The sequence below is a fragment of the Thalassophryne amazonica genome, chromosome 16, assembly GCF_902500255.1.
Source record: "Thalassophryne amazonica chromosome 16, fThaAma1.1, whole genome shotgun sequence".
Taxonomy (NCBI): Eukaryota; Metazoa; Chordata; class Actinopteri; order Batrachoidiformes; family Batrachoididae; genus Thalassophryne; species Thalassophryne amazonica.
This window is the reverse complement of record NC_047118.1, coordinates 66061926-66074132: the sequence shown is the minus strand read 5'-3', so window position 1 is coordinate 66074132 and position 12207 is coordinate 66061926. Positions and strand designations below refer to the sequence as shown.

Here is a 12207-nt window from a genome sequence, read left to right as displayed (position 1 = left end):
CCCCAAAGCATGATGCTGCCACCACCATGCTTCAGTGTAGGGATGCTGCCTGGTTTCCTCCAAACATGATGCCTGACATTCACACCAAATAGCTCAAGCTTTGTCTCACTGGACCAGAGAATTTTGTTTCTCATGATCTGAGAGTCCTTCAGGTGCCTTTTGGCAAACTCCAGGTGGGCTTCCATGTGCATTTTACTAAGGAGTGGCTTCCATCTGGCCACTCTACCATACAGGCCTGATTGGTGGATTGCTGCAGAGATGGTTGTCCTTTTAGAAGGTTCTCCTCTCTCCACAGAGGGAATGCTGGAGCTATGACAGAGTGACCATTGGGTTCTTTGTCACCTCCCTGACTAAGGCCCTTCTGCCCCGATTGCTCAGTTTAGATGGGCAGCCAGCTCACGACAGAGTCCTGGTGGATGCAAACTTCTTCCATTTAAAGATGATGGAGGCCACTGTGCTCATTGGGACCTTCAAAGAGGAGAAATTTTTCTTGTACCCTTCCCCAGATTTGTGCTACGAGACAATCCTGTCTCAGAGATCTACAGACAATTCCTTTGACTTCATGTTTGGTTTGTGCTCTGACATGCACTGTCAACTGTAGGACCCTATATGTAGACAGGTGTGTGTCTTTCCAAATCATGTCCATGTAGAGGCCAGTGGTTCAACTTGTTTGCAATCTGCTGAACACTGCATATTGTGTGCTCCACCTACCACACCAAGATCTCCGAAAGCTTTATCCCGATTAGTCGAGCAACAAAGAAAATCATTCACCAATTTCATAATAAATGAATCAGCATATGTTAAAAAAAAAAAATCTGTCACTTTTCCAAGTTTCTCAAATATAAGGATTTTCTTCTTCTGTAAAAAACATTTTTTAAAATATTTTACATACTAACTGATTCTGCATAAAAATTGTGCTAAATCAGCATGCAGATCCATACCAGATGTACAGTGGTAACCCCAAGTAAAAAACAGGAGAAGCTGAACGATGGTAAGGGTTTATTTCAATGGAGAAAAAATTTTAAAAAGCAAGCAGCAACTTGACTTTCTATGGGTTCATTAGTTTGAAATTCATCAACACAGTAATGTATTGGACTAATTTGAGCAGAATCCAACAATGCTCTGCCCCTGCCCTCATCCTCCCATTTTTACCTGAGGCCAAAATATGGCCATCATGTATTGCGAAGGCTTTACGTCCGTCCAACTGTGCTCAGAATAAGGCCAGTCCTAGTACTGTCAGGGTCTTCAAATTCGAAGGGAATATTCTTGGGACACAGACCTTGGCCAAGTCCAAAGATGGCTAACCTTGACCTATTTTAAGAGATCAAAAGGTCTCATTTTGCTTCCTATTTTCATGCTCATACAGCCGAGGGTATTTTAGCATTGCGTTATATTAATAATGTGCATTCGTTTTTGAGATATTCATAATAATAAATAAAAATAGTGGTGAAAAAACAATAATTCACTCCTGGATCCTGACTCTTCTTCAAATAACCGATGTTTTCACTTCATTTAATGAAAAACTCCTTTTCCTGCTACTAAGACAAAGAAATTCACAAACACATAGCAGTAAATTCCCCAGCAGAGGTAACAACTGTCAGTTTAACTTTAATTGATATGCTACAAAATCAGATCCATACCTGGCTGTATTTTATAAGTTGTAGGCGGCTGTGATGGTGGGCAGAAATTTCAGCAAAGAGTGCACACTGTGCCAGCAACACGAAGGTCAGCATAGCATCAAACGCACACAGTGCCACTATCAAGTGTATACCACTCAGCCAGTCACCAGTGCTGTAGGAGCGCCAGGGGAACCAGGGAAGTAGAAAAGCCAGGGAGTAGAGTGGAGCGCCAAACAGGATGGAGAGGCGCCGTTTCGAGCAACATGCCAGCTTCGAGTTATCTTGTATGTATCCAAAAAGAGGGTCATTCACTGCATTCCACACCATGTATGCAACCTGTGTGAGAGAAGTGAGAACATTTTATTACAATTACAATTCACAGGAAGTATGCCAGAACTTTAAAAGTGCTGCAAAGATTGTTTCAGAAGATTCATTAACGATTTTGTTCATGAGCCCTTTCTTGATTGCAACGATGACAGGCTGATGGACGAGATCAGGCAGAAGTTTTCATGGACTATAATGCTTGCAGATGACACTGATCTTTAGTAAGAGGAGTTGTTTTCTTTTATTTCATCTATTGTCATTGTGAACAACAGACTTTGTATGTCTATGGCTGCTTAGCTGTAACACTTCTGTTTTTGGATATGTAACAATCCTTTGTTGTGCTTGGTTTAATTTATTTTGTTATTAGTAGTATGGTCAAAGTAGATAGTCAGCCCACTGAGTCTGGTATGCTTGAGGTTTCTTTCTGTAATAAAAAAAAAAGAAAAAAAAAAAGTCTGAGGGAGTTTTTCCGTACCACTACTGCCAATGTGCTTCCTCAGCAGGGTGGGTAGGGTTAGACCTTACTCTTGTAAAGCGCAGTGATGAGACATTTGTTGTGATGTGGCACTTTATAAATTAATTAAACTGAGTGAATAGGTTGAGATGAACCTGACGAGGTGGAGGTATGCTCTAGAGAAAAGGGGAATGAAAGTCATTTGGAAAAAAGATGGAGTAAATGTGTATAAATGAGAGAGAGAAAGAGAGCATGGTGTAATGATGCAGTTGCAACATGTAAAGGTGGTGAATGTAGAGCAGTACAAATACTTGAGGTCCACTGTTCAAAGCAATGGAAAGTGTGGTAGAGAGGTGAAAAGAGTTGGAGCAGGTGGAGAAGTACAAGAGTGACAAAAGTGATTTATGCACTGTTAAACCGAACACTCCATTTTAGTACAATAAGTAAGTCCCTTCGGCTGCTCCCTTGTTTTGTACTCGGGGTCGCCACAGCAAATCCAAGGTGGATCTGCATGTTGAATTGGCACAAATTTTACGCCGGATGCCCTTCCTGACGCAACTCCACATTACATGGAGAAATGTGGTTGGGGTGGGATTCGAACCGGGAACCTTCCGCACTGAAAACAAGTGCATTAACCACTTGGCCACCACCCCTACTACTCCATTTTAGCACAATAATTATGTAACTCAAACTTTGAAAAAGTTATAGTCACTCATTTCCATTAATTAAACAAACTCAAAAATGAATTGTCATAACAACTCAGTTCCTTTAAGTGCATTTAAACTTTTGGGGCATTTAAGTTTTGGTGATGTATTTCCAGTGCATTCCATTCACTCATTTTAATTGAGTTTATGTAATGGAGGCCAGCAGGTGTCGTTGTGCATATGTAGTTAGTAAACCTCACTCCCAACAGCTCAAAAGAATTCTCTGGTCACAAGGCCAGAGCCCTGGGTTTTATCCTTCTGGTTAGAGAGTCCGACTTCCATGCCGGAGATTGTGAGTTTGCGTCCCAAGGGGAGTGAATGGGCAGAGTTATAACAACACAACGCAGAGTCAACAAGTATACCAAAGAATGCATGTTTAAAAAAAAAAAAAAAAAAAAAAAAATTGAATCCAAAATGTAATGCAAATTTTTTAGGCTGAAATTTGTCTCTTTTTTATTGAAAAACAAACTAGATTTACATAAGTTTAATTAACTATAAATTGTTAAGTTACTAAAACTTTCTGAAAATAATTTTATTTAAGTTGGCAAACAAATGGTTTAAGGCAATCGGTTTCCTCAAATGGTTTGAGTTCAACTAACTCATTGAGTTTTACAGTGTGACAGATTCTCTAACCAGCCCTCAAGTACCACCTAACCTACACATTTTCCATATATCCCTGCTCTGCCATAAGATGATTAACTCATTCAGGTGTGCAACCAATCAAGTATTAACAGACACCTGAATGAGCTAATCATCTTATGGTGGAGCAGGGAGACACTGACAATGTGTAGGTGGTGCTCGAGGACTGGTTTCTGCTACACAGCGAGGCAGATATATGAAACGATTGTGCATTTCATGGTAAAGGCATCAAGTTTTGCACAGAATAAATTGGTGGAAATATTGTTTGATCTATGAGAGTAATAAAAAATTATATATATATATATATATGTCATGCCAAGATCAAAGCCCCCACCCCCACCCCAACACCCCCCAAATTTTTAAAATAAATGTACTTGTGCTTGGAATGAATTCACAGTGTAAGAAAATTACACTACGTATGTCATATATACAGACACTAACTGAGACAGAGCTGTAGGTGTTAGCGGTGAAAATGCTGCAGTCTTCATTGGGAGTGACAAGGATTGACAGGATTAGGAATGAACATATCAGAACTGCACAGGCAGGACAGTCAGGAAACAAAATGAGAGAGAAAGATGAAGATGGCTTGTGCTTGTGGAGAGGAGAGATGTGGGGTATATGAAAAGAAGAATGCTAAGGATGGAGCAGTCAGGAGGAGAGGAAGAACAAAGAGGATGATGATCGATGTGGTTAAGGAGGACATGCAGATGGTTGGTGTGGCAGAAGAAGATGCGGAGGACAGGGTGAGATGGAGACAGGTGAGCTACGTGGTGATGCCCAACAGGAGAAACCAAATAAAGAATCACTGTCAGCTAGAAATAGCATTTACAACATCCAAGATCAGTTTGCTCTAAAAATGTTTACAACCTCAAAGTTTGACATAGTTTACAAAAGTGTTCTGAGATTCTGAGATCTTGTTCATGTGATCATCTTTTGATTGTTTATAGCAGCTGTAGTGCAAGGTTGTGACAGTAGGCTGTGCACAAAAATAAGACAGCAATTTCAAAAGGTTCTAAACATTTCAAAGCAGTGGTTGTTTTAAAAGTGTAACAATGATGATCCTGTACTGTTGTATATCTTAAGACGTGTTCACAGGAAGGATAGGACACAAAATAACACCTAAAGTGCTTTATCACTTGCTGTCCTCTGTGCCAAAAACTCTTCATTGTTATGAGAAGCAATGGCAGCATTACAAAGTGCTTTAGCATCCCAACTTTTTTTAGAATGTGTTGCAGACCTCAAATGCAGGAATGAATGTAGATCAACAAATTAGATAAAACTGACAAAAAAACAAACAAAACAAAAATTTGAAATATCTTGGGTTCATATGATCCACAATGAAATGAAAGTCAAAGCAAATGGAAGAATCACTGCATTTTGTTTTTTTTTTTTCTTTTATTGTTGTTTTTAATTTGTATTTTCCATAATCGTACCAACTTTTTCTGATTTGGGGTTTTAGGTGTGAATTTTTTAATGCTTCATATCTGAGGAATTTGTATTTCTTACCAACATGTACTTAGTTACTAGACAAGTGTTATAACACGAGTAAAAAGTCCCTTCGGCTGCTCCCTTGTTTGCACTCGGGGTCGCCACAGCAAATCCAAGGTGGATCTGCATGTTGATTTGGCACAGGTTTTACATGAGTATTATACTCGTATAGTATTTATGGGAGTACAAGTCGCAACTGTCAAAAAATGCCTCTTGAAGAGGGAAAAAAAAAACATGTACAAGTTGTACCAGAGTATAGGTCATTGGCATTTATTCTTTTATTATTGGAGTTTATTTTGTTTAGTGCTTTGATTCTTGGGAAAGTTCTATATAAATACTCATTATGTAAAGTTCCTTCGGCTGCTTCTTGTTTGCACTCGGGGTCGCCACAGCAAATCCAAGGTGGATCTGCATGTTGAATTGACACAGGTTTTACGCCGGATGCCCTTCCTGACGCAACTCCACATTACATGGAGAAATGTGGCAGGCCACCACCCCTGCTCATAAATACTCATTATAATTACTATTATTAATTTAAAAAAAACGTGAATTTTTGGTATATAAGTCGCATTGGAGTATAGGTCGCAGGGCCTTCCAAACAGCCACTTATACTGCAGAAAATATGGTATATAAAATTTTGAAAGCTCTGATGTGTTTCAAAGTGAAGATATATCAGGCTCTAATGCAGTGGTGTCCAAAGTATTCCAGAAAGGGCCAAGAGGGTGCAGGTTTTCTTTGCAGCCACTGACTCCAGCAGGTGATTTCACTGATTAACATCAGTTTGAGCAGATGGGATGAGTTCATCAGTTCGTCTGGAATGTCTTTGACAGCACTGCTGCAAAGCATGACAGAATGTTTTGACTCCAGTTATGTAACTAAATTAAAGTCTGATTTGCAATTTTGTAAAAGTGCATAATTATTCAAAAATATTTAGGATAAAAAAAATTTCATGCAATCAGAAGCAATACCCCAAATATTTTGTTTTTTGCCTATAATTTCAGGCATGCACAGAATCGCCTTTGATATGACACTTGTACAGTAGTCATTAAAAAATGGTTATGTACATGGACGCATGTTTGAAAAATGTGCAGTTGTTAAATTAATCAGGGCGATGTGTTGAGTGTTGTCTATGGCTATGCCTGTGTGGATGACACTTAGGGATGCGTATTGATAAGATTTTATAGATATTCATGCCATTATCGATTCTGCTTATTGTTACGATTCTTTATTGATTCCCTTATCAATACCTCTTGTGAATTTTCTATGTTCTAAAAGTAGGCTTTACAAGTTTTCTATGTCAACAACATTTTATTGAGTCTTAAAGTAAATAAATATGAAACTGGTCATTGGATCATTGATCTCTGGACATAAATAAAACTCAAAATCTGTACATGGTCACTGGATCCTTGATGTACATGATGGATCCTTGATCTCTGGACATAAATAGAAATTAATAAATCTGCAGCTTTTGTCAAAAGCATTTCCTTTCAGATATTAATGAGACAAATGTAACTCCACAGCCTCTGAGCTGAGCTCTTGCAGCCAGATGTCTCATTTTGGGAGGAAAAAACAGTTTTGGTGTGTTGTAGTTTGTTGTCTGTATTACATTTCAAAAGAGGTGTCATTTGATTTAATGCAATTCGTCTTGTAGTTATTAATTCCAACTGAAATCTGCACAGCAGAGAGCCTCGGAGCGTTGTGCACTTAGTCCCACAAAACAGAGGATATCATTATTATTATTATTATTTCCTTTACCTGATGGACAAATTCATTTTAGGCACCGGCGAAGCAGGTCCAGCTCATGCCAGAGAACCATCACGTAAAACTCTGGTGTGGAAGGAAGGACGATTCTCGTTTCTTGCATGCAACAAGACAAGAGTCTCAGTGACTTTAATCAGCACAAAGGTGGCTCATGATTGACATCTTTAAATGTCTGAGAGGGGTTAATGAAGAAAGTACAGACCTGACGTATCTGAAAAGCAGCAAAGCAGAAAAGCAGCAAAGCAGTGGGTCGCAGTGCTGCTTTGTTGCTTCAAGCAGAAACCGCGGTGAAGTTAAGATTGAACGGCAAATCTGGGGACCTTCAAAAAGTATGTGACTACAAAACAAGTGTAAATCTAACAATCAGCTAGTATTTTTCTTTAATATGTTTTGGTAACTGTATTTTATTCAGTGCCCAATAAATAAGCATGTGCTGTGTTTAAAATGGAAAAACAAAGTTGAAAAACCCCACCATTTGATAAAAACAAATCCTTATTGGAATGCAGAAATATTAAGCTTGGCCCAGAAGATGTATTTTTCCAATGGGGATGTAATATCTAAGTTACAGCCCTAGTATGCATTTTATATGAATTCATAAGTATGGAATGATGTGTCGTAATTTATCATTTTACGGAAACCTCATTTCAGTATGCGTCTCCGGATCAATTTTCCCTGTGCACTTCGAAGCTATCTAAAGTAAGAGCTGTGAAACTGTGAAAGTTTACTTCTTTCATGTCATGTACGGTGTGTTTGGGTATCACTGACTGCGTGAATGACGATTTATTTAACTGTATCCTCCCCCGAATGTTCGCTGAATGTCTAAATATCAAATATCAAACTAACCCAACCTCGGTCAAGCAGAGCCGCTGCAGAAGCAGTGGGGTCTGAAATCAATGTAGAGAAATGATCAGTTTCCCGATAAACACCCTCAAAAACAATGGGCACTCCGGCGTAATGTGAACTGAAGGACTGATAACTCAGACTCAGACTCACTTTTATTGTCACTCAACCCTTACAGGCAGAATGAAATGCAGTTCTTCAATTTTTTTTTTTATAAACTTTTGCAATGTACAATATGTGCACTCCTGTGGCCATAGAATATATATACAAGGCACAGGGTCGGCAGCAGCAGCAGCGTTAGAGTATTAAGAAGGTGACAATGTGCATGTAGCGCAATGTTCACAGTTTGGTGGTGGATGTTGAACTGTTCAACAGTCTGACAGCATTCGGGTAGAAGCTGTTTTTTAGTCTGGATGTTTTTGCCCGGATGCTGCACAGCCTCCTTCCAGAGGGAAGGGGTGTGAACACACTGTGCACAGGGTGGGTGGAGTCTCAGAGGATGCAGGTGGCTTTGTCCCCACATCTGGAGATGTAGATGTCCCCACATCTGGAGATGTAGATGTCCCCACATCTGGAGATGTAGATGTCCCCACATCTGGAGATGTAGATGTCCCCACATCTGGAGATGTAGATGTCCCCACATCTGGAGATGTAGATGTCCCCACATCTGGAGATGTAGATGTCCCCAATGGGTGGTAAGCTGCATCCGATGGTCCTCTGTGCGGACTTCACCACCGCTGCAGCGCTTTCTTCTAAGCCACCGTGCAGCCACCATACCACACAGGGAGGTAGCAGGACAGGACACTCTCCACTGCACAGCTGTAGAAGACACTGAGGACCTCGGTGTTCAGTCCGGCCCTTCCCAATTTCCTCAAAAAATAGAGACGTTGGTGGGCTTGCTTGATGACAGCCGTGGTGTTGGTGTGCCAGGTGAGAGTGTTGGAGAGGTGGACTCCAAGATACCTGATGGAGGAGACGATCTCCACTGCTGCTCTGTTGATGTAGAGGGGGGAGGGGTGGGGGGGGGCTGACCTGCGGAAGTCAACAACTATCTCCTTGGTCTTCTGGGTGTTGAGGATAAGGTTGTTGTCTCCGCACCACTGTGTCAGGTTCTCCACTTCTCGCCTGTACGCTGTCTCATCCCCTTGACTAATGAGCCCGATCACTGCTGTATCGTCTGCAAACTTAACAGGGTTATTCTTGTGCTGGGCTCTGCAGTCGAAGGTCATCAATGTGTACAGCAGTGGACTGAGCACACAACCCTGGGGTGAGCCAGTGTTCAGGATGATGGTGAAGGATGAGGTGGTGTTGATCCTGACACTCTGTGGCAGGCCCAGTCAGGAAGTCCAGGATCCAGTTGCACAGAGCTGAGGGGGCTCCTAGTTCAGCCAGCTTGGAAACCAGTTTCTGCAGGATGATGGTGTTGAATGCAGAAGTGAAGTCCAGGAACAGCAGCCTTGCATAGGAGTCCTTGGTCTCTGTGTGGGAGAGGGCCTGATGCACCACGGTGGAGATGGCATCGGCTGTGGACCGGTTTTGCCTGTACGCGTACTGGTGCTCATCTGCAGTCACATCGATGGTCTGCTTCAGGCGCCTCATCACCAGCCTCTCAAAGCACTTTGTGGTGATGGGGGTGAGTGCAACTGGCCTGTAGTCATTGAGGCAGGATGGTGCAGAGGTCTTTGGCACAGGGACTATCCTTGATGTCTTGAGGCACAGCGGAACTCTGGCTTGGGACAGAGAGGTGTTGAATATATCCGCCAGAACCTCAGACAGCTGGTGTGCACAGTCTTTAAGGAACCTCCCTGGTATTCTGTCAGGGTCCATGGCCTTTCAGGGGTTGATCCTCTCCAGCACATTCCACACCTCAGCTGTAGTGATGTTGCTGACTGGGGGGTCTTTGGGGGAGGGAGGGACTCGGGAGGGGGTGGTGGTGTTGGACGCCTCAAAATGCGCATAAAATGCATTCAGAATGTCCAGGAGCGCTGGGTCTGCAGAGCACTGTGCTACATTGTTTTTGTAGTCTGCGATGCTTTCGATGCCCCTCCACATGCTCCGTGAGCCGTTGGATTGGAGGTGTCCTTGAACCTTGAGGGCATATGTGGACTTAGCTCTTTTTATTCCTGAAGAGAGGTTCCTGCTGGCTGCTCTGAGTGCTGTTGCATCGCTGTCTTTGAATGCAGCATCGCAAATTTTCAGCAGGGAGCAAAAAAGGCTATTGATGTCGGTGGATCTAATCATTTAATGAATCATAAAAGGAACTGGTATTCGATAACCATCCCCAATGACAGTACAGTCAGGAGTTGGGCAAGGATTTTGAAAGTCAAAAATCAAGCCACGATAAGTCTGCATGACCAGGCCCATAGCGGGCACCTCAAAACATCCGCAGACGTGCAACATCAAGTACAGGTGGATGAGCTCTGATCAATCTGTGAACACTGCTAAAGCTGCACACACACGCTTGAAACTTGTTCATGCTGGAAAAGACGCTGTTCTTCAGCATGACAATATGTTCATGTGTGAACAGTCACACGAACTGGCAAACACCGGATGCATTGCAGCAGCTCAAATTTTACGAGATTTTACCACACCTGTTGTACAGTTTGGATCTTTCACCCTCTGACTTTTTCATTTTTTCCCCCAAACTGAAAGAACACCTGAAGGGACACTGTTACACTGATAATGTGCAGGCGCAAGCAGAAAACACCCGACGACTTCACCAACAAGATGCAAAAACGTGTCTGATGTGGGTGTGACTAGAGTAACCAGTTGTTTTAGTAACTCAGACCACTGGAAATACTGTTTGTGCAAACTCCTCAGTGGCTCATTATGCAAAGCTGCGCACTTACTGTCTGAGGGCTTTTACTGTCACGAGTTTGAATCCAGCTCAACCAGTTAGTCTGAGAAACCATTTGAACCCTCCTTGAGCAAACAATGAAACCCAATAATATGACACGATATGATATGATAATATGCATGTCAGAGTATGTGAAAGCTGACCTGTGACCGGTGGAAGGCTCTCTCTGATATACTGTACTTGTTGACGAAAAGTTTGACGTAGTAGAAGCTGAAGATGCTGTTAATCATCGCCGCTCCAACAGTGGTCATTGAATAAGCCACAGCTGCAGAATTAAGTCCCAACTTCTTCAGCGACCTGCTCGTCGATCCTGTATTTCCTTTCCTCTCCATGACGACCTGTAAACCAACGAAAACACAGAAAAACTGACTTGAATTACTTAATGTTAAATGAAGAGTCAACACCAGGAAACGTTTCAGGTGCCAAACTCCATCTGTGTGCCTGGATGACGTAGCGGGAGGTCGAGCTGAGATTGGTCGGAAGAGTGTCTTGGTTGTTTTTGTTGCTTCTTGATTTGCTAGTAAAAATGTCAGTCAAATGTTAGTCGGATATAAATTTCGTAACTCCGAAAATGTTTTACAATATTCTAAAGTTCAAAGCACAGTAATAAAAATTGTTTTCTATTCAAAGAGGAGAAAGATAGTTTGTGTACAGGATTTTTAAAATTAATTTTTGTCTACCAGTAATTTTTTTTCCAAAAAACTTTACTGACAAACGTATCTTAACAAAGAATTCTCGACAAATGCTTCTACTGCATATCTAAATGAGACAACTACATAAAAATGCTTATATGTTGCAAAATTTAAAAACTACTGTTATAAATATCTGTCATTGACCATCAGTTTTTTGTTTGCTTCATTAGTTCTTTAAGTATTTATTTCCTTTTTGTTTGATAATAATGCCACTCGCTCAGTTGTTGTGTCTTGAATATGACATTTTCCCCTTTGACTGTATTTTTACAGTAATTATTAAAAAAAAAAAGAATATCATGGAATAAATGTATACTCACTGGATTAGAAAGAAAACCCTTACCAAAAAATAGTACTGATAAGTATATAAAAAGTAAACTAGAAGTATACTTGAACCATACTTGCATATACTACTTTTTGGTAAGGGAATACCAGGTACCATTTTTTAAATGACACAAATAATGACAAACTGAAATGGAATACTCCTTATTTCAAACAAGATATTTTTACTATATTTTTCAAATTTCTTACAGGATTTGAAAGGTGCTTTTATATATATATATATATATATATATATATATATATATATATATATATATATATATATATATATATATATATATATATATATATATATGAATTTAAATATTAGAATTATTGAATGGAGCTTTGTACATTTATATCAGTATGTCATGACATTTAAACAACAGAGTAATAAATTGTGGTTGTTTTAATTATTTGTTATTTAATCTGAAAGATAGATTTTGTCTGACATTCTTACTAGAAGATTGGCCATTATTTCCTCCAAAAATAAAGTTATAGTTGTTGGCTG

General features: G+C 40.5%; 1 protein-coding gene across 1 annotated transcript in view; it reads right to left on the bottom strand.

The window, feature by feature from the left end:
• mfsd13al (major facilitator superfamily domain containing 13a-like) overlaps positions 1–11122 on the bottom strand; it is a 36245-nt gene extending 25123 nt beyond the window's left edge. The window contains exons 1-2 of the mRNA XM_034191027.1: positions 10830–11122; positions 1641–1955 (exon numbers count right to left, since the gene is read on the bottom strand). Coding sequence (XP_034046918.1) covers positions 1641–1955; positions 10830–11018 — 504 coding nt within the window. The 5' untranslated portion in view covers positions 11019–11122. The remainder of the gene's footprint in view (positions 1–1640; positions 1956–10829) is intronic.
• Between the last annotated feature and the right edge of the window lie 1085 nt (positions 11123–12207).